Source organism: Hippopotamus amphibius, chromosome 2 (genome assembly GCF_030028045.1).
Source record: "Hippopotamus amphibius kiboko isolate mHipAmp2 chromosome 2, mHipAmp2.hap2, whole genome shotgun sequence".
In the NCBI taxonomy this organism is placed as follows: Eukaryota; Metazoa; Chordata; class Mammalia; order Artiodactyla; family Hippopotamidae; genus Hippopotamus; species Hippopotamus amphibius.
Genome location: NC_080187.1, coordinates 83,107,655 through 83,131,207, shown reverse-complemented (window position 1 = coordinate 83,131,207; position 23,553 = coordinate 83,107,655). Strand labels below are relative to the sequence as shown.

The 23,553-nt window shown below is 36.1% G+C and overlaps 1 protein-coding gene across 3 annotated transcripts in view; it reads left to right on the top strand.

The window, feature by feature from the left end:
- FOCAD (focadhesin) overlaps positions 1-23,553 on the top strand; it is a 275,956-nt gene that overhangs the window by 90,207 nt on the left and 162,196 nt on the right. For all 3 annotated transcript variants that reach the window (XM_057720105.1, XM_057720103.1, XM_057720104.1), the window contains 4 exons: positions 6,895-6,999; positions 7,398-7,499; positions 8,004-8,134; positions 9,992-10,118. In XM_057720105.1, the coding sequence (XP_057576088.1) occupies positions 6,895-6,999; positions 7,398-7,499; positions 8,004-8,134; positions 9,992-10,118 (465 nt within the window). The remainder of the gene's footprint in view (positions 1-6,894; positions 7,000-7,397; positions 7,500-8,003; positions 8,135-9,991; positions 10,119-23,553) is intronic.

Below are 23,553 nucleotides of genomic sequence, written 5' to 3'. Positions count from 1 at the left end.
TCTATCATGGATGTCACTGTCAGTGTCTTCTTACTAACATTCATCTTTCTAGTCTAATATTTTTCCTTGATGCAGAAGATTATGCAGGATAGGATTTTACTAAATCTGTTTTCTGTCATTCCTTAACAATACACTGTCTACTCCAAGCAATTGAATGTCTTCTTATTCATTGTTGCAAGACATTTATATCAATCCTTTTTTATGTTTCTAGCTTTTTTCATTAATTTTACTTCATCCTGGGTGTGAATCTTTTTGCTTAATGTAACTTTCTAGTCAGGTCATTTGTTTAATATTATTCATGTAAACCCTATTTAATGTTCAAGCTTTCATTTGAGACTGAATTGGGACCTTATATAATTCAGGATGTAAAATATCTACCACTTATTTATACTTCAAAGGTTTTTTTTGTCACTGAAGAAGGAAAGTGAGGATTTGGAGTCATACTTTATGTTCAGCCAATTTGTATTGGCCCTTTAATCTTTTTTCCCCTCAAATGTAGTATGAATTGGCTCACATTTACTATGTCAGTCTTGCATAGTTTTTCACATTCCAGTAAATTGATCAGACTGTCATAGCTTTGGGATCTTTGGGTAATTTACTATTTTAATAAATTCAAAAGCATTGACTCTCTCTAGTTTTATTATATAGTTGCTTACCTTGCTGAGCTGTATTTAATTATATCTCATTCTTGGAGGGCATTCAAACTCCTCCTTTCAACTCTTGAATGTAAGACTCATTGCCAGTGACAGGTACAGTAGTAGAAATTGACTATACTGAATTGAAAGGAAAAATACACACATTTTACTTTACTTCCAGGACACTGGCTTTTAACTTTTGTTCTACCAGTCAGACTACCAAAGATTTAGATCTTGCCATGGTAGAAATGTAAAACTGACTTTTGTTTAGGAAAGAAATTTTATGCTTGTAGGAATTCAGTCATTATAGTCGTCATTTATAGCAAGTTGTTAAAATGTTAGCAATTGAAAAACGTTGTGGTTATACTCCTTTTTCCAATGGTGATTACATACTAATAGTGTGACTACGTATTACTTTATAATTTAAATTCTCTTATACCATTTTCTAAATATATAAGTTGTCAGACTCTGAGAGATAATTAAATTCAGAAGACTAAGGAGAGTAACCTAGAAATTAAGTTTAGGTAGAAAAAGATCATTGTTATTTTTTTCCAGGTGTTTCAGACGCCTCCAATGATATGATACTTGACTTTACCCATTCTAGTTTTTGATATTTCATCTATTTTTCCATATTTGGAGCTCCTGTGTTGCTGAACCTATTTTTCTCTGTACTGGGAAATTCTTACCTCAGATTCTGAGGATGTCCTGGTAACATTTTGGTATCTTGATAACACTTACCTAACAGGTAGATTTTTCTGATTCAAAGTTAATTTGGTCAGAGTACTATCTTTAAGTATTTTTCTTTGCAAGTGGTAGGCTTTTTTTTTTTAAATTTGTTTATTCGTTTATTTTTGGCTTCATTGAGTCTTCATTGCTGCGTACAGGCTTTCTCTAGTTGTGGCGAGCGGGGGCTGCTCTTCGTTGCGGTGCGAGGGCTTCTCATTGTGGAGCACCAGCTCTAGGTTTGCAGGTTTCAGTAGCTGTGGCATGTGGGCTCAATAGTTGTGGCTCACAGGCTCTAGAGCACAGGCTCAGTAGTTGTGGCACACAGGCTTAGTTGCTCTGTGGCATGTGGGATCTTCCCGGCCCAGGGATTGAACATGTGTCCCCTGCATTGGCAGGTGGATTCTTAACCACTGCACCACCAGGGAGGCACCAGTGGTAGGCTTTTAATAATTGCGTACCAAATGATATAGCTACAACACTATTATAAGACCCATCTTGTGAATAGAATTTGAGCAGATAAAGCTATTAGGAGCAGTTTATACATTCTAAAAGCACTTATGGTATGCTGGAACCTGAGGTGCAAAGGTGAAGAAGATAGCATCCATACTTTTGGTCAGGCAAAGTGGCAAGTACATGGGCTCTTCAGAGTTAAATTGCTTTGTTCTAGTCCTCACTCCAGCATGTACCAGCTCTGTCACCTTCGGCAAGTTATTTGGCCTTTACGAGCTTCAGTTTTGTCATTTGAAACAAGATGATAGCCATGATTTCTATAAAGTGCTATGGAGAACATTTCTAGTCACTGTGCAGTAGAATGTTAGCTGTTACTATCAGAGGAGTCATTATGGACCAGATGCTCAAGCTGAATTGAAATAAGGCTAGAGTGAATATCAAATAGAAATAAGATTGCCTGGTGGAAGGCAATCTTCTAGATACCTTTCTTCCCTTGACCTTATCTGACTCTCAAAGGTTAAAATTCAAGGCCCTAGACCACTTATTTAATTATAATGTTATGATATAAATATGATATGAACCACAGAAGAATAAAATTATACTGTGTTTACATTTCTTTGATGTTGCTGCATTTCTTCAGATTTCTTATAAGTAAATGATTAGTTTTTCAGCATGTCCATCAATGGACTGCTTTCCACTATATTAGTTACGTAATAAGTAGATATCATAGGTAGACATCATTATATAATGTTTGTCTTTGTTTCTTGTGACAGTTTTGGACTTAATCTGTTTTGTATGGTCTAAGTTATGCTATCCTTTCTTTCTTTTGGTTACTATTTGCATAGAGTGTCTTTTTCTGTCATTTTATTTTTAGCCTATGTGTGTCCTGAAATATAAAGTAAATCTCTTGTAGACAGCATTTAGTTGTATCTCGTCTTTTAACTTTTAGCCACTCTATCTTTTGATTGCGGAGTTTAGTCCATTTACATTTAAAGTAATTATAGATCAGGAGGGGCTTAATACTGCCATTTATTTTTATTTTTTTATTTTTTTAGTACTGCCATGTTGTTAATTGGTTTTTGTCTGAATTATAGCTGTGTCCCTCTTTTCCTCTCTTGCAGTCTTACTTTGTGTTTTGTTGATTTTTTTGGAGTGAAGTGCTTTGATTCCTTACTCATTACCTTTTGTATATCTTCTATAGATATTTTCTTTGTGTTACCATGGGGCTTAACTAAAACCACCTTACAGTTATAATAGTCTATTTTAAGCTGATAACAACTTAACTTTAATTACATGTAAAAGTTCTACTTTTTCACCCTCCCACACTTTATGTTATTGATATCACAACTTACATCTTTTTATGTTGTATATCCACTAACATATCTTTATAGTTAGTTATTTATATTTTTGTCTTTATCTCCCATTCCAGTATTAAAAGTGACATATTATAGTATTTTGTATTTTTCTATACATTTACCTTTATCATTGAGCTTTATACTTTCATATATTTTTATGTTGCAGTCTCATGTTCTTTCTTTGCAACTTGAAGGACTTCTTTAGCATTTCTTGTAAGGGATGTCTAGTGAATGAACTCCCTCAGCTTTTGTTTATCTAGAAAAGTATTTATTTCTCCTACATTTTGAAGGAAAGTTTTGCTGAATATAGTATTCTTAGTTGGCTGGATTTTTTTTAAATTTTTTTTTGCACTTTGAATATATCAGTCTGTATCCCTCTCTGGCCTACAAGATTTCTGCTGAGAAATCTGCTGATAGTCTTATGGTGGAGGGGGAGTTTCCTTAATAATTCCATCATTTTAAATCACAGCTTTTAAATAAAGGACTTGAATTCTGAAGGGAGAGAAAACGTTGAGTTTTATGAAACCAGAAGGTCTTGAGACAGTATAGGGCACTTGACAGCTTATTTTAAATTTAAGGTCTAGTCAGAGTATTCATTCTTATTTTTTACTTCCAGAGAATAGAAGGCTCAAGAACAGAGGAATCAAGAGCTCATAATGACATCTCAAGTAAATCAATAAATACACATATGTCTTTTCATTGGGAAAACAACAGCTCAGACTTTATGCAAAAAAATGTTTTCGACACATATATATCTATATCTGTTTTCCTAATGAAATAACACCTATTTTGTTTTTCCATTGATTTGAGAATTTAATTTGAACTAGAATAGCCTCAAGATCTCGCCAGAGAAAAATAAACACCCTTACATACTTATTTAGGTCTGAGGATCATGAAGGAACTGTAGTCTTCAGCATAAGTAGAATACTTTTTTTCCTGGCAATGTAATTAAAACATTTGGTAAAATCCATACAATTAAATACACTGTTTTATAAAATGCCACTATATGTACTGATTACCCTTCTCAGAACTAAGAATCTGTCAAAGTGTCTTGGTAGAAATCTTCCCAGAAGGAGTAATTCACAGGGACCTGTGCAGTGCAATCTAAGATAACTTTTTGTTTTTAATTAAAATGGGGAATTAAAAAGTCAATTCAAAAATTTGTTTCCCTCCATTTGTTCAAGGTGAGGGTGATGGAACTTCTATTCTAATAGAGCCCCAGGACTTGTTAAAAACATTATCATTCATAAATTCTGGCGTCATGTTGTGTGTCCGTGGCCATTACATGCGTAGTGGTACACATGCCGCTGTGGTATATGGTGGTTAGGCCTATGAATGAGTTAGTGTTTAACTGTCACTTTTTTCTTGGTAAGGTTAAGAGGATTTTTTTTTCCTTCTTGAAATTGAATTAAAGTAGATGTCTTCTAAGCTTAGAAGGAACAAGTTTTCTAAGATTACAGCAGATGGAGAAAATTTATCAATTTCTGGGAAACAAACTTGTCAAAATACACTATAAGGGAAATAAAGTTTTTTGGCATTACATTTTGTGCCATCAAGTAGAGATCCTTGCTCATAATAGGTGTTCACTTAATGATTTTAAAATGAATTTTAAAAACATTTTTATTAAGATACAATTCACATGCCGTTTAATTCATTCAAAGTGTACAGAGTGACTTTTAGTATATTCATAGAATTGTGCAAACATGATTACAGATAATTTGAGAACATTTTCATCACCAGCAAAAGAAACATTGTACCCATTAGCAGTCACTCCCCATTTTCTCCTACACCTCCCCAATCCTAAGCAATTACCTTCTCTCTCTGTAGATTTGCCTATTCTGAATGTTTCATATAAATGGAATCATATAATATGTGGTCTTTTGTGACTGGCTCCTTTTACTTCACATGATGTTTTCATGGTTCATCCATGTTGATTCCTTTTTTATGGCAGAATAATATTCTATCATATGGATATACTATATTTTATTTATCCCTTCATCAGTTGATGGATATTTGGGTTGTTTCTTTCCACTGTTTGGCTATTATGAATTATACTTCTGTGAACATTTACATGCATGTTTTTGTGTGGATATATGTTTTAATTTCTTTTGGGTAGATACCTAGGAATACAGTTACTAGATCATACAGTAACTCTGTTTAGCCAATTGAGAAACTGTCAGGCTATTTTCCAAAGGGGCTGCATCATTTTACTTTCCCACTGGAAGTGTGTGAAGTTCCCAGTTTCTCCACATCCTTGCCAACACTTGCTAAGGTCTGTCTTTTCAAGCCATCCTAATTGGGTATGAAGTGGCATATCATTTGATTTTGATTTGCATTTATGTCATGACTAATGCTGATTGAGTTTTCCTGTCTTTGTTGACCATTTGTTTATCTCCTTTGGAGAAATATCTTTTCAGATCCTTTGCTCTTTTAAAATTGAGTTATTTATCCTTTACTTTGAAATTGTAAGAATTCTTGATATATTCTGGATGTAAGTCCCTCATTAGATATATGATTTGCAAATATTTTCTTCCATTCTGTGAGTTGTTTTTTCATTTTCTTTATAGTGTCTTTTCAAGGACAAATATTTTAATTTGATGAAATGTTTTGTTTTCTTTTGTTGCCCATGCTTTCTTTTGTTGCCCATGCTTTTGGTGTCATATCTAAGAAGGCTTTGCCTAAGTCAAGGTCACAAAGATTTACTCCTATATTTTATTTAAGAGTTTACAGTTTTTGCTCTATTTGGGTCTGAATTCTGTTTTGAGTTAATTTTTACTTGTGGTGTGAGGAAGGGGTCCAAATGAATTCTTTTGCATGTGGAAATACAGTTGGCAAAATCCAACACCATTTTTCAAAGAGACTCTTCTTTCCCCATTGTATTTTCTTGGCCTTTCTCTGTAAAAATCAGTTGACTTAAATGTAAAGATTTATTTCTATTTCTATCTATGAGTTCTATTTTATTGATCTATATTTATTTCCTTATGCCAGTATCACACTATTTTGATTGCTGTAACTTTGTAGTAAACTTTGAATTTGGGAAGGCTGAATCTTCAAACTTTTTCTTTTTTGGAGATTGTTTTGGGTCTTCAGGATCCCCTGTTTTCAAATGAATTTTAGAATCAGTTTCTCAGTTTTGGCAAAGAGACTAGCTGGGATTTTGATAGGGATTATATTGAATACATAGATGTATTTGGGAAATATTACCATCTTAATGTTGTCTTCTGATCCACAAATGATTTGCTCTTATTTTATTGTGTCATGCACAGGCATTGAAATGTGAACCTGGAGGGAAATTTTTGCCCATTAACCCCCCTGGAGTACAATTGATTTTAATTATTTTGTATTGGAATAACATCATTGGATATTTCACTATGCTGCTCATTGGAACTGAAAACTTCTTTAGGGCAGGATATATCTTAATTTTTATTTTTGTATTACTAAGAGTTAATTTCATAGTTGTTTAAGAAAAGCATATTTTTAAACACCAAGAAAACCCTGTAATATGTATACGTGCATAAATGGATAGAACAAGGGATCGCAGGTTAATTATAAAAGAGATAGAATATTAGTGATACTATGAAATTACCATTAATAACAAATGGCTAACTGACATTTTTTTAATCTTTTAACTCATACATATTCCTTTGGAGAAAAATGAAATAATGATTGCTTTATAGATTGATTTCTTTTAAAAAGCATAATTTATATAGTCTTTAAATTCATTTTAGGTACCAAATCTGATTCCAGTTTTGATGTTCAAATTAGGAAGACCACTGGAACCTGTGTTATACAATGATATCTTGTATACTTTACCTACGCTTGGCGTTCACAAGGTTTGTATATTAAGCAACTTACTTTGGGGCAAAAGGAAAGTGAGGCACGAGTAATACATTGAAGTTTGTTGTCATGTGAAATTTTGACCCTTTAATTTTGCTGTGATCACTGCTTCCGTTTTTGGGCCAAAAGTTTTTGTTACAATATTTAAGAATTAATTCTTTAAAATCATTTTTTCATCAAGTTTTCCCATTGGCTGTTGTCTGACATTGAGCCCCCAGAATTGGTAACTAGCTCCTCCTAAAGCTATCTCCAACCTCTGAGAAAATGGCTAATACTGCAGTAAGCTTCTGTTTCAGTCTTTATTTCATAATAAGAGGTTTTTAAGTTTTTTTGGTAACCTTGGGGTTATCCACATTTGCATTTATGAAAGCAAAGTTTCTTCAATGTTTCCTAGGTGTGCATAGGACAAATTCTGCGAGTAATTCAACTGCTTGGAACCACTCCACAACTAAAAGCTGTCACTTTGCGCTTGTTGACGTCTTTGTGGGAAAAACAGGTAAGCCCAGATATATGCTTGTGTGAGTATTAAGCATGTCCCTTTCACTGAAGAAAGCTAATTTTGTCATTATGCATGACAGTGCTTTGATATAGTAATATTACTGAGTGGCATCAATGATTGCTTTGAGAAATTTTGATTTAGTATGGTGCTTTTCATCTATGATGCAGTCACTTGTGACTGACTCAGAAATTGAGAATAGAAAATAATCTTATTTCCTTAATTCTGAAATTTATTTTTCTATTTGTGTGGAAAAAGTGATAGAAATGTAAGTGATTAGAGCTTTTGTAATTAGAGTGAGATTTTGCCACTTTTTTCTTGTTTTATGAAATGAATAGTACATGGATCTGTAAGAAAATCCCCAGCAATCATAACAGCATTCTTCTTTGCTGATTAGAAGAAATACATTATAATTTGCAATGCAAATGTAAGATTTAGAGGTGAAAATGCTGCATAAAAGGAGATAATGATTATTCAACTCAAGTTGTGAAATTGCCTTCTTAGGATCGTGTCTATCCTGAACTGCAGCGTTTCATGGCCATGTCCAATGTGCCCTCTCTGTCTGTGGGCAAGGAGGTCCAATGGGAGAAACTGATTGCTAAAGCAGCATCCATCAGAGATATATGTAAGCAAAGGTAAGACATGCTCACCCTTGGGAATGTATAGCATGATATATTATTTTGCATTTAATTTTTTTATTTCAAGCAAGAAGCTAGTCAGAGGGTATTTGAGTAAGAATAAATGAATATTAAAGTTGTCTGATTGTAAAATTTAGTAACATCAGACAATAACTTTGAGAAGCAGGCATGTCTTTTCAGGTCTAGCCTTATATCTAAGTTTAGAGGATATTTATATCCTTTTCTGGGTGATAATTTAATGTTGTAATAAAACATATGATGTTATCTTTTCTATTTTTCTGTATATAAGTTCCTGAAACCTAAGCAGTGGATTATAGGTGAAACTGTTCTTTCTTATATTCTCCCTATGTTATGCTTGATGTTTATAAGATGTTTTAATAGAGAAGACTTCATTTATGACTCATTGAATGGAATTAATTACTAGGAATTATTACAAGGAGGGAAATGACCTTGAATTCCTGAGTATGTTAGGGTTTAGGAAGACTTGAAGATATTAGGGAGATGCCTCTACTATTGTAGGTTGTTGGTCGATAACTAGGCAGGAGGTGACAATGCTGAAATAAAACTAAGCAAAGTTCCACCTTGCCAGATTTCTATTTTCTTGAATTAGGGTAAGGCCAGAATCTTTAGAGAGGAGATAGATTTGATCCATTTGAAATGAGTTGTAATCCTGCAGTTTCATATGTTGATTGAGTCACTGCACTGTAGAATTCTTAGAGCATGAAAGCTCACTTTTGTCAATGATGACACTGTGAATGGTACTTCCTAAAGCTGTGCAATGAATGGGTTGGCCCAGATGCTGATAATGTGGATTATTCCTGTTTTAGAATGATCAGAATATGTATAAGCCTCAGTACTGCTGCCTCTTTTCTAAGCGTCAGCCTTTTGGCAACACACACAAAAAATCTTAGTTTAAAAGTTACACATGTGTAACCCAAGACCTGAAAGTTTAGATTCTCTTGAGGTATTGGCATGGAAAAAATTTAGAGATGAAAGCTGATATTTTAGTTTTTACATACTTAAACGTGAGGCTCAGGAGAAATTAAATACCAGACCAGATCAGAGTCTGTTGAAAACTTATTCAGTGCACCTTTCAGTTAGCACCTCAAGATACATCAAATTTTTCGTTTTGTTTAATGATTTCCATTTGGTGGACAGTGAAGCAATAGAATTCAGTCAGGCAAGTTTTTCAGTTGATATTTTGTTAAATAGAGAGAAGTATTATGTCACTGAGGGGCTACAAGGAATGCAGAGTATGGATCTGAGCTTTTCTTTATTAAGTTAAAAGCATTCTGGGGATAGCACAGTGTATGTGGGATAGAGGAAGGAGAGAAAGATGCGTGAATGAATCCAGCACAGTACCTGGCATGAGAGAAGTGCTCAGTCACTTATAGTTCATATTATTATTATTTTTATCACCATCATTGTTGCCAATATTGTGATAGGCGTAACCCCCTTAGTTTGTGTCTCTACTATAATCAGTCATCTTCCGATCTCAAATCCCTGGCTTTACTGATGATCTCAATAAGGTAAGCAGTTCTTTTCACCACGATTACAGACTTGAGTTTTTGTCAATTCAGACAATAGGTTTTGTGATTCAGGAAGAATCTAATTTGTTAATGAGTGTCTTCTTTTTTGGGTAATAATACCAAAAAATGAGCCTGAAGTTGTACCAGAAATGATGAATATGCAAACCTTTGAAAAAAAGCATATGGTATTATTAGTTGAGGGTTAAGGTTTAATAGGCACAAGAATAAAGGAAAGCATTAATGTTTTTTGTTCAGGCAAAGGACCTTGGAGTAGTAATATAGGTCTTTGGCTTTAATCTTGTGTCTAAACTGTCATTTCTTGTAGGCCATATCAGCATGGTGCAGATATGTTGGCAGCTATTTCCCAAGTGTTGAATGAATGCACTAAGCCTGACCAAGCTACTCCGGCAGCCTTGGTGTTACAAGGTCTTCATGCACTCTGTCAGGCTGAGGTAGGCTTTTTTGAATTGTTTTGTACAATTTGGAAGAAAATAATTTATAAGGCATTGTAATTACAAGGATGTAAGATATATAGATTCTAGTAACTGAATGTTGGAATATTTATTCCCAGAGATTTTTGTGTGGAAGAGTGAAGCAAGACATTCTACTTTACAAATTCTTTGTAGGGGGGGAGTCTTGAAACATTCGGTCATATAGACATTCTCTGGAGGCTAAAGAAAACCAGACTTTAGGTTTTTCCTTTTTCTTATTTAGTTTTGTTAATATAGACGGGAGAGTTATGCTTGTAGGAGAACTCTTGAGCACATTTGCTTCTTGGTTTCATGATTAGAGAGTCTTAGAAGCAGGTGAGGTAAAGAAATTTACAAGGGCCAGTGTCAATTTTATAACCAGCAAAAACTGGCTTGTTATTGGCTTGAAGATTGGCAAAGGATCCTTTCTTTCCTAGAGATCAGATTGGGTAGCATGGATTGATGTTAGAACTGTGTCTCTAAATCATCTTCTGAACTTTAGACTGGTCCCAAAACTGCAGCACAGCAGAGGGAATCTTTAATATTTTGGAGAAAAGTGGTAAATACATCAAAGATCATTCACTGACCTAACAAAAGTTTTTTATTTTTATTTTTTTATTTTATTTTATTTTTTTATTTTTTACAATAAACTGCATATATTTAGAGTGTACAATTTGGTATCCCAATCTCCCAATTCATCCCCCCCCAACCCTCCCCGCTTTCCCCACTTGGTGTCCATATGTTTGTTCTCTACATCTGTGTCTATTTCTGCCTTGCAAACCGGTTGATTTGTACCATTTTTCTGTAGTCCACATATATGTGTTAATATACAATATTTGTTTTTCTCTTTCTGACTCACTTCACTCTGTATGACAGTCTCTAGGTCCATCCATGTCTCTACAAATGTCCCAGTTTCATTGCTTTTTACAGCTGAGTAATATTGCTTTGTATGTATGTACCACATCTTCTTTATCCATTCATCTGTTGATGGACATTTAGGTTGCTTCCATGTCCTGGCTATTGCAAATAGTGCTGCAATGAACATTGGAGTGCATGTCTCTTTTTGAATTATGGTGTTCTCTGGATATATGCCCAGTGGTGGGATTGCTGGATCATATGGTAACTCTATTTTTAGCTTTGCAAGGAACCTCCATACTGTTGTCCATAGTGGCTGTATCCATTTACATTCCCACCAGCAATGCAGGAGCGTTCCTTTTTCTCCACACCCTCTCCAGCATTTACTGTTTGTAGATTTTCTGATGATGCCCATTCTAACCTCTGTGAGGTGATACCTCATTGTCGTTTTGATTTGCATTTCTCTCATAATTAGTGATGTTGAGCAGCTTTTCATATGCCTCTTGGCCATGCATATGTCTTCTTTGGAGAAATGCCTATTTAGGTCTTATGCCCATTTTTTGACTGCATTGTTTGTTTTTTTGATATTGAGCTGGAAAAACTGTATATATTTTGGAGGTTAATCCTTTGTCTGTTGATTCGTTTGCAAATATTTTTTCCCATTCTGAAGGTTGTCTTTTCGTCTTGCTTATAGTTTCCTTTGCTCTGCAGAAGCTTTGAAGTTTCATTAGGTCCCACTTATTTATTTTTGTTTTTATTTCCATTTTCTAGGGGGTGGATCAAAAAAGATCTTGCTGTTATTTATGTCGAAGAGTGTTCTTCCTATGTTTTCCTCTAGGAGTTTTATAGTGTCTGGCCTTACATTTAGGTCTTTTATCCATTTTGAGTTTATTTTTGCGTATGGCTTTAGGAAGTGTTCTAATCTCATTCTTTTACATGTAGCTGTCCAGTTTTCCCAGCACCATTTATTGAAGAGGCTGCCTTTTCTCCATTGTATATCCTTGCCTCCTTTGTCATAGATTAGTTGACCGTAGTTTATCTCTGGGCTTTCTATCCTGTTCCATTGATCTATATTTCTGTTTTTATGCCAGTACCATACTGTCTTGATCACTGTAGCCTTGTAATATAGCCTGAAGTCAGGAAGCCGGATTCCCCCAACTCTGTCTTTCCTTCTCAAGATTGCTTTGGCTATTCAGGGTTTTTTGCGTTTCCATACAAATCGTAAAATTTCTTGTTCTAGTTCTGTGAAAAATGCCATTGGTAATTTGATTGGGATTGCACTGAATCTGTAAATTGCTTTGCGTAGTATAGTCATTTTCACAATGTTGATTCTTCCAACCCAAGAACATGGTATGTCCCTCCATCTGTTTGTGTCTTCTTTGATTTCTTTCATTAGTGTCTTATAGTTTTCTGAGTACTGCTTTTTTACCTCCTTCATTAGGTTTATTCCTAGGTAGTTTATTCTTTTTGTTGCAATAGTGAATGGGGTTGTTTCCTTAATTTCTCTTTCTGATCTTTCATAGTTGGTGTATAGAAATGCAAGAGATTTCTGTGTGTTAATTTTGTATCCTGCAACTTTACCAAATTCATTGATTAACTCAAGTAGTTTTCTGGTGGCATCTTTAGGATTTTCTATGTATAGTATCATGTCATCTGCAAACAGTGACAGTTTTACTTCTTCTTTTCCAATTTGGATTCCTTTTATTTCTTTTTCTTCTCTGATTGCTGTGGCAAGGACTTCCAGAACTATGTTGAATAGTAGTGGCGAGAGTGGACATCCTTGTCTTGTTCCTGATCTTAGAGGGAATGCTTTCAGTTTTTCACCATTGAGAATGATGTTTGCTGTGGGTTTGTCATATATGGTCTTTATTATGTTGAGGTAGATTCCCTCTGTGCCCACCTTCTGGAGAGTTTTTATCATAAATGGGTGTTGAATTTTGTCAAAAGCTTTTTCTGCATCTATTGAGATGATCATGTGGTTTTTATCCTTCAGTTTATTAATATGGTATATCACATTGATTGATTTGCGTATATTGAAGAATCCTTGCATTCCAGGGATAAAGCCCACTTGATCATGGTGTATGATCCTTTTAATGTGTTGTTGGATTCTGCTGGCTAGTATTTTGTTGAGGATTTTTGCATCTAAATTCATCAGTGATATTGGTCTGTAGTTTTCTTTTTTTGTAGTATCTTTGGTTTTGGTATCAGGGTGATGGTGGCTTCATAAAATGAGTTTGGGAGTGTTCCTTCCTCTGCAATGTTTTGGAAGAGTTTGAGAAGGATGGGTGTTAGTTCTTCTCTAAGTGTTTGATAAAATTCACCTGTGAATCCATCTGGTCCTGGACTTCTGTTTGTTGGGAGATTTTTAATCACAGTTTCAATTTCATTACTTGTGATTGGTCTATTCATAGTTTCTATGTCTTCCTGATTCAGTCTTGGAAGGTTATACCTTTCTAAGAATCTGTCCATTTCATCCAGGTTGTCCATTTTATTATCATATGGTTGCTTGTAGTAATCTTTTATGGTGCTTTTTATTTCTGTGGTGTCTGTTGTAACTTCTGTTTCATTTCTAATTTTATTGATTTGAGTCCTCTCCCTCTTTTTCTTGAGTCTTGCTAGAGGTTTATTGATTGTATTTATGTTCTCAAAGAACCAGCTTTTAGTTTTATTGATTTGTGCTATTGTTTTCTTTGTCTCTATTTCATTTATTTCTGCTCTGATCTTTATGATTTCTCTCTGTCTACTAACTTTGGGTTTTGTTTGCTCTTCTTTCTCTAGTTTCTTGAGGTGTAAGTTTAGATTGTTTATTTGGGATTTTTCTTGTTTCTTGAGGTAGGATTGTATTGCTATAAACTTCCCTCTTAGAACTACCTTTGCTGCATCCATAGGTTTTGGATCATTGTGTTTTCATTGTCATTTGTCTCTAGGTATTTTTTGATTTCCTCTTTGATTTCTTCAGTGATCTATTGGTTATTTAGTAGTGTATTGTTTAGCCTCCATGTGTTTGTGTTTTTTACAGTTTTTTTCCTGTTATTGATTTCTAATCTCTTAGTGTTGTGGTCAGAAAAGATGCTTGATATGATTTCAATTTTCTTGAATTTACCAAGGCTTGATTTATGACCCAAAATGTGATCTATCCTGGAGAATATTCCTTGTGCACTTGAATGTGTAATCTACTGTTTTTGGATGTAATGTCCTATAGATATCTATTAAATCCAGCTGATTTATTGTGTCATTTAAAGCGTGTGTTTCCTTATTAATTTTCTGTGTGGATGATGTGTCCATTGGTGTAAGTGGGGTGTTAAAGTCCCCCACTATGATTGTGTTACTGTCGATTTCCTCTTTCATAGTTGTTAGTATTTGCCTTATGTATTGAGGTGCTCCTATATTGGGTGCATATATATTTATAATTGTTATCCCTTCTTCTTGGATTGATCCCTCGATCTTTATGTAATGTCCTTTCTTGTCTCTTGTAACATTTTTTATTTTAAAGTCTGTTTTATCTGATATGAGTATCACTACTGCAGCTTTCTTTTGATTTCCATTTGCATGAAATATCTTTTTCCATCCCCTCACTTTCAGTCTGTATGTGTCCCTAGGTCTGAAGTGGGTCTCTTGTAGACAGCATATATATGGGTCTTGTTTTTGTATCCATTCAGCCAGTCTGTGTCTTTTGGTTGGTGCATTTAGTCCATTTACATTCAAGGTAATTATTGATATGTATGTTCCTATTACCATTTTCTTAATTGTTTTGTGTTTGTTTCTGTAGGTCCTTTTCTTCTCTTATGTTTCCCGCTTAGAGAAGCTCCTTTAGCATTTGTTGTAGGGCTGGTTTGGTGGTGCTGAATTCTCTTAGCTGTTGCATGTCCGTAAAGCTTTTGATTTCTCCATTGGATCTGAATGAGATCCTTGCTGGGGAGAGTATTCTTGGTTGTAGATTCTTCCCTGCCATTACTTGAAATATATCCTGCCACTCCCTTCTGGCTTGCAGAGTTTCTGCTGAGAAATCAGTTGTTACCCTTATGGGAGTTCCCTTGTATGTTATTTGTCATTTTTCCCTTGTTGCTTTTAATAACTTTTCTCTGTCCTTAATTTTTGTCAGTTTGACTGCTATATGTCTTGGCATGCTTCTCCTTGGGTTTATCTTGCCTGGGACTCTCTGAGCTTCCTGGACTTGGGTAGCTATTTCATTTCCCATGTTAGGGAAATTTTCAACTATAATCTCTTCCAATATTTTCTCGGGTCCTTTCTCTCTCTCTTCTCCTTCTGGGACCCCTATAATGCGAATGTTGGTGTGTTTAACATTGTCCTAGAGGTCTCTTAGGCTATCTTCAGTTCTTTTCATTCTTTTTTCTTTATTCTTTTCTGCATCAGTGATGATCACCATTCTGTCTTCCAGGTCACTTATTCGCCCTTCTGTCTCAGTTAATCTGCTGTTGGTTCCTTCTAGTGTATTTTTCATTTCAGTTCTTGTGTTGCATATCTCTGTTTGTTTGCTCTTTAATTCTTCTAGGTCTTTGGTAAACTTTTCTTGTAACTTTTCAATCTTTGCATCCAGTCTTTTTTCAAAGTCCTGGATCATCTTCACCATCATTATTCTGAATTCTTTTTCCAGAATTGTGCCTATCTCCTCTTCATTTAGTTGTTTTTCTGGTGTTTTATCTTGTCCCTTCATCTGGTACAAAGTCTTTTGCCTTTTCATTTTCTGTGTCTTTCTGGGGCTGTGATTTTCAGTTCCACAAGATAAAATACTGCTGATACTGCTTGATTCTGCTGTCTGCCCTCTTGTGTAGGAAGCTGTCTAGGAGGCTTGTGGGTGCTTCCTGATGGGAGGGACTGATGTTGGGTTGGGCTGGGTGGGTGGAGCTCAGTAAAAGTTTAATGTGATTTGGTGGGTGGAGCTCAGTGACTCTTTAATCTGCTTGTCTGCCAATGGGTGGGGCTGTATTCCCACCCTGGTGGTCGTTTGGCCTGAGGCGACCCAGCACTGGAGCTTAGGGGCTTTTTGGTAGAGCTAATGGCAGACTCTGGGAGGGCTCACACCAATGAGCACTTCCCAGAGCCCCTGCTGCCAGTGCCCCTGTCTCCTCGGTGAGCCACAGCTGCCCTCCACATCTTCAGGCAACCCTCCAACACCAGCAGGTAGGTCTGGTTCAGTCTTCTGTGGGGTCACTGCTCCTTCCCCCTGGGTCCTGGTGAGCACACCTTTTTGTGTGCCCTCCAAGAGTCGAGTCTCCGTTTCCCTCAGTCCTGTGGAGGTCCTACAGTCAAATCCTGCTGGCTTTCAAAGTCTGATTCTCTGGGGATTCCTCCTCCCGTTGCTGGACCACCAGGTTCGGAAGCCTGATGTGAGGCTTAGAACCCTCAGGACTTCTGTGGTATAACTTGTTTTCCAGCTTGTGAATCACCCACCCAGCATTTATGGAATTTGATTTTAACACGATTGCGCCCCTCCTACCATCTCATTGCAGCTTCTCCTTTGTCTCTGGATGTGGGGTGGTTTTTTTGGTGGTTCCAGTGTCTTTCTATCGATGGTTGTTCAGCAGTTAGCTGTAATTCCAGTGCTCTTGCAAGAGGGAGTGAGCGCATGTCCTCCTACTCTGGCATCTTCCAAAAGTTTTTTATTTAAAAAAAATTTTTTATGCAGTCTTGTAAGTTGGTTTATTATTAGTTTTTAATGGAAGTATATTTGATTTATAATATCATATTAGTTTCAGGTGTAAAACATAGTGATTTCATACTTTTATAGATTATACTCCCTTTAAATCATTAAAAAATAATGACTATATTTCCCTATGCTGTATAATATATCCTTGTTGTATAATATAACTGTAGTATTCTTTTATGATTTTTTGTATCTCTGTGGTATTGGTTGTTATTTCTCCTCTTCAATTCTTATTTTGGTCCTCTTTCTTTTCTTCTTGATGAGCCTGGCTGAAGTTTATCCGCTTTGCTTATCTCTTCAAAAAACCAGCTCTTGGTTTCATTTATATTTTCTATTGTTTTTAGGTCTTTAATTTATTGATTTCCTCTCTGATCTTTATTACTTCCTTCCTTCTGCTGACTTTGGCTTTGTTCTTTTTTTTCTAATTGCTTTAGGTGGTAGGTTAGGTTGTTTGAGAATTTTCCTGTTTTTTGAGGAAGGCCTGTGTCACTATAAACTTCCCTCTTAGAACTGCTTTTGCTGCATCCCATAAATTATGGAAAATTGTGTTTTCATTTTCAGTTGTCTCAAGGTATTTTCTGATTTCCTCTTTGATTTCTTCATTGACCACTGGTTTTTTGTAGCATGCTGTTTGGTCTTCAGGTTTTTGTGATTTTTCCCATTTTTTCTTTCTGTAATTGATTTCTAGTTTCATACCATTGTAATCAGAAAAAATGCTTTTTATAATTTCTATACTCTTGAATTTGTTGTGACTTGTTTTTTTGCCTAGCATTTGATCTCTTGTGAAAAATGTTCCATGTGTGCTTGAAAAGAATGTGTATTCTGCTGCTTTAGGATGGAATGTCCTATAGATCTGTTAAGTCCAACTGATTTATGGTGTCATTTAAAACTGTAGTTGCCTTATTGATTTTATGTCTAGATGATGTGTCCACTGATGTAAGTGAAGTGTGAAAATTCCCTACTATTATTATTTTATTGTCAGTTTCTCCCTTTATGTCTGTTAATATTTGCTTTATATATTTAGTTCCTCCTGTATTGGGTTCATATATGTTAATGCATGTAAAATCCTCTTGTATTGATCCCTTTACCATTTTATAATGCCCTTCTTTGTCTTTTGTTATAGACTTTGTTTTAAAATCTGTTTTGTCTGAAATGAGTATTGCTACCCCCACTTTCTTGTCATTTCTGATTGCATGAAATATCTCTTTCTATCCCTTCACTTTCACTGTGTGTGTGTCTTTAGCTCTGAAGTCAGTCTGTTGTAAGCAGTGTGCAGACAGGTCTTGTTTTTTCGTTCAGTCAGCCCCCATGTGTCTTTTGATTGGCACATTTAGTCCATTGACATTTAAAGTAATTACTGAGAGGTATACGTTTATTGCCATTTTATACTTGTTATACTGTTGTTTTTGTAGTTTTTCTCTCTCTGTTTCTTCTTCCATTTGTTTTTTTCCCTTGTGGTTTTGTGATTTTCTTCAGTAGTATGCTTGTGTTTCTTTCTAGTTTTTTTTTGTATCTATTGTAGGTTTTTGATTTGTGGTTCATGTATGTTGACTTGTAACTATACTTGTTTTAAACTGACAGTCATTTAAGTTTAAATGTATTCTAAAAGATATACCTTTTTTACTTCCTTCCCCCATATTTTGTATTTTTGATATCATATTTTACATCTTCATTTTTATGTTTTCACTACTTATTGTAGGTATAATCATTTTTGTAATTTTTTGTCTTTTAATCTTCATACTAGCTTAAGTGGTCAGTGCTCAGTCCTTGCTATATATTTGCCTTTCCTGGTGGTATTTTTTTTCCTTTTCTATAGATTCTTACTTCTTGTTACAGCCTTTTCTTTAACACTTGGAGAAGACATTTTAACATTTCGTCAGGGTAGGTTTAGTATTGATGAATTCTTTTAGTTTTTGCTTCTCTGAGAAGTTTGTTTTCATTGCAGCTTTAATTCTAAATGATAATCTTTCTGGGTACAATATCCTAGGTTGCAGGTTTTTCCCTCTCAGCACTCTGATTATATCTTGCCACTCCCTCTTGTCTACAAAGTTTCAGCTGATAGCCTTATGGGGGTTCCCTTGTATATGACTCTTTTTTTTTCTCTGGCTGCCTTTAAAATTCTATATTTTTAACTTCTGCCATTTTAAGTATGATATATCTTAGTGTGTGTCTGTTTGAGTTCATGTTGTTTGGGACCCTTTGTGCTTCCTGTACCTGGATATCTGTTTCCTTCTTCAGGTTTGGGAATTTTTCAGCCAAAATTCATCAAATATATTTTCAATCCCCCACCCCCTCCTCTCCTTTTGGAACCACTATAATGCCAATATTGGTATGCTTCATATTATTATGGAAATCTCTTAAACTGTTTTCATTTTTTAAAGTTTATTTTTCTTTTTGCTGTCTGATTGGGTGGTGTCCATTATTCTATCTTCCAGATCATTTATGTTCTTCTGTATCACTTAGTCTGCTATTCAGTGTGTTCTTCTAGTGTATTTTTCATTTCAGTTATATTCTTCAGTTCTGATTGGTTCTTTTTTTTTATGTTTTCTAGTTCCTTGTTAAAATTCTCACCGTGTTCATCTATCTTTTCCCTAATTTAGTTAGAATTCTTATTACTAATACTTTGAATTCTTTATCTTGTAAATTGTTTATTTCTGTTTCATTATTTACTTTTCCAGGCATTTTCTCTTACTCTTTCAATTGAGACTAGTTCCTCTGTCTTCTTGCTTTGCTTAACTTTCTTTGCCTCTATGAAATTAGGTGAAATAGTCTTAAAGCAGTGTGTTTATGTGGGAATGTCTCTATACAGACTGTGTGTGCCTTTGGTGGGAGAGACAGATTTGACATGAACAGCAGTCACATCTTTCCTCAGGGTGTGCTGGCAGTTATCACCTTGCAAGAAGTGGGCCTGGAGTTGGAGGAGCCAGGGCCAGAGCCAAGAGTGAGGTGTGGCTTCCCCTCTGCTCACTGGCTGTTAGCACCTTATCCAGGGCAGGGTCAGGTCCAAAGTCAATGGAGCAGATGCCTTGAGGTTCGGGTCTAAGCTGTCTCTCTTCTCCCAGCACTGGCACCTTTGCCCCAGGGAGAAGGAGTACTGGAGTGAGAGGGGCCTGTGAAAGCTCTTGGCTTTTGAGGGGGTACAGGGTGTGATGGGCTGACCACAGAGGTCCAAGTTGCCACCAGGGTGTCCCCTGTGCAGGTGCCAGTAATGGCAGCCCCACCTGCATCTAAGTCCCTCACAGCCAATCACTACTCCCAGCTTTTGCCACCCCCACCCTGTTGTGGAGCTGTGCTAAAGGGCAGGCGGGGCCCCCTTTAGTGCTGGTCATGTGTCAGGGTGTGGGTGCAGCAATCTGGCTTCTGTCAGAGATCAGGACCGCCCCTAGTGTGCTGCCCATACTGTGCCCACATGCTGCCCTGGTTCCGAGCTTCCTCTGCATCTCATGACCAAGATTCAAGCTCTCTCCCTGGTGATGGCAGCCCTTGCTCCAGTGTGGTGGAATAAGTGGGACTGGAGCATCTGCTTGGTTCAGGCTGGGGTGCACGCTTGGGCAATTGCAGGAAACCATTTTCAATTTGCTGCCTTTGCCCCGCCTCAGGAGCAAGCCAGTGCTTACATGCTCCCCACAGCCCTCCTGTTAGTCCCAACAGCACTACAACCAGCTGAGGGGCCTTGTTGTCCCTGTGTCTAACCCCAGAACTGGGATGCCCAATCTGTGGCTTGCACTGCCTACTCCCCAAGGTGGGGAGTCTCCTCCTGTGTAATTTCCCTTTTCCTCTGAGTCCCCTCTCAGGGGCCACAGATCCCGTCCTGATCGCTTCTCTTCCCTTCCTACCTGATTCCATGTGGATCTTTCTTATATTCTAGGTTGTGCAGGAGTCTTGCTGCCAGTTTCCAGTGAGAACTATTTCACATGTTGATGTATTTTTGATGTGTTCGTGGGGGAAAGTGAGTTCCATGTCCTCCTACTTTGCCATCTTGATTGATTCTTTCCTAACCAATTTTTTTTGACACAGTGAACATATCTATACAATTGCTGTTCTTTAGTGAATGAGATCAAGTAGAATTCTCTTAGCTTTTGGTTATTATGGTTGATATGATGATAATGAATACAATATAATCATATCAGCGATGACTTTACTTAGTGTGTATATATATATTCATGTCCCTGTGCTAAATAAGCACTTTTCATTTATGTTCTCAACAACTGTTCAACATAGGGATTATAACACATTTTATAGATGAGGACAATAGACCTCAGAAAGAATTTGTAGATATCTGCTCAGAATCTTGGTATGAGAATAATATTCTTTGGGGTAAATGCTTATTTTAGCAGGCAGTAAACATCACCACTCTTTAGGCAGTGATATGTACTAAGGATAGTCTTTCAGACTGTGTGCCCTGTAGTTGGCAAAGTTGTTAGGGTTTCATGGCAGGGTCCTATTCCAGCAGGGAAATGCTTCATATAATCAAGGACTTTTGTTTTTTACTGCTTCCGTCAGTCATCTGGAATCGGGAGGTATCACTTTAATAATTATATTACTTTCATAATAAATAATTCTACCATTTGGGAGTATTTCCTTTTCATTATTTTTTTTTCCAAACAAAAATCAACTTGTTTCTGAAATTAAATTTTTCTTTCTAAGAAGTGGTAATTTTATCTGTGATTCCATTGTGTTCTCCACTGATCCTTTGCTATTCTGTTAGGCTATGTTGTCTATAGATGCTTATTAACTCATAAGAAGTGACTTTTCTCACTCCACTTCTGTAAGGTATCACCATTAACTGTAGTTAGTACTGGAGATATTAAAAAAATGTCTCCCGATGTGGTAGAAAGCATTGCTGTTTTTAGGCGGACATACCATGTACCTGGTATATACCAGTTATTAGCTGTGTGTTCTTTGACTGATTTATTTAACCTCTTTGAGCCTCGTTTCCTCAAATGAGGATAAAATGCAATTATACACGAAAAAGACCTAGCATACTGTCTGCCCACATATGTGCTCTTTAAATGTCAAACTTGTTCCTAAAAAATTGGTTATAGTCAATGCTAGGAGGGTCTAAGTAGTTTTTTTAATCTTTCGCCTAAAACTCACATAATATATGATAGTGACTTAATTTCTTATTCTAAATGGTATCCTATCCCTTTTGGTACTTTTTTGTATATTTAAAGCAGACCACTTGGGATTGTTGCGTATTTAGCCCCCAAGTCCATTCCCTCAATCCAAACCACTACTCATAAAGATAATTCTGAGCCCACTATCAGACTATCTTATGGTCTGAATCCATTCAGGATGCTATAACAATAACATAATCTGAGTGGCTTATTGACATCAGTTATTTATTTCTCACAGCTCTGGAGGCTGGGAGGTCCATGATCAAGGTGCTGGCTCTTTCACTGTCTGGTGAGCGCCTATTTCCTGGTTCACAGACAGCTGTCTTCCTCATAGACGGCTGTAATTTCACATAGCCGGAGGGGCAAGGTAGCTGTCTGTAGTCTCCTTTTAGGGGCACTAATCCCTGGCATGCAGGTTCTAGCCTCATGACCTAATCTCCTCCACAAAGACTCCATCTCCTAATACTACCACCTTGGGGATTAGGATTTCAGCATATGAATTTAGGGGGGCTGGGTACAAACGTTCATTCTGTAGCAACTACCTTCTTATATTCCGTTGTCCTCTACAGGAATTGAGGCATCATGTCTAAGTATTTTATTTAATAAAGCCTGTGTCTTGTTTGGTACCTCAGTACTCCTTTTCTTTGCTTGGTTAAAGGCATTTTCCTTTTTTATTGTGTTTCTCTCTCCCCACCCCCTCTCTCTTTTAATGTTATAAAGTCCAAATCCTGTATATTTTTATCAAAATTTACTTTGAAGAAACTTCAACTGAAATGTTGCAAATGAGATAAGAATTTAACATGTTGTCCTTCTAACAAATAGATACTAGCTTCTTTAAATCCTTTTTGTAATAAGCTGGGCATTCATAAGTCAAAAAGCAATACCAGTAATCAGTTAACTTCATTTTGTTATAAAGAATACTTATTTCTTTATCCCTTCTTTTCCATCTCTCTTTCTTGTCTAGGGGATGAACCCACTATTTTATCGATGCTTACTAGTTGTGAATAAGTGTTATTTACCGTGTTTTCCTTATAGATTTTACAAATGTCTAGAGTTATGGAATTTGTTGAAACTGACTGCGTCACTATTAATTTTGGTTATAAAAATATTCTTTTTTTATGTTTGGTAGTGAATAACTTTGTGTTTATCTAAATAAGTAGAAATAATCTATTCCCCGTTGATGGGCCTTGATAGTAGTAATATATCTTTCTGTTTCACTTAAGCCTTTCCAAGCTTTTTGTGTGTGTTCCTTATTTGTGGAACTGCTGCTATGTCCTGCGATGTGTGTTAAAGTTGTAAAATATACTCAGTTTGGTGGCCCTTGCCAGGCTACATTTAGTAATTTGGGGCTAATCTTTTGGTTTTTTGCCAGCATGCTATCCACAGAAGCCAGCGTGCATTCTATGAAGCTATTTATTCTGTCTTCTAATTGATATCATGTGTGAAGCACTGACGGCTGCCAAGAGTTTCAAGAATGAAAATATTCAGCATAGGTTATAAATCTTCTTCCCAGAAACATTTGGTGGAGATTTCTCTATTTCTCTGTAGATCCTTGACTATCAAATATAATTAAGAATATAGAAAGACAGCCTAAAACAGTGAAATTTTAAAAACAAAAAAGAATAAGAGAGTAAATTGAATAACCCTATGTTTAAGAAAATATTTACCTCAGTTGGAAAACCATCCGAAATTAGCTTTTGCTGGACTTTCCCATCCTTCCCTTTGTATAATGAGTTGAGTTCTTTTTTCTAAGGTTGACAACAGAGTCTTCAGTTTTGGA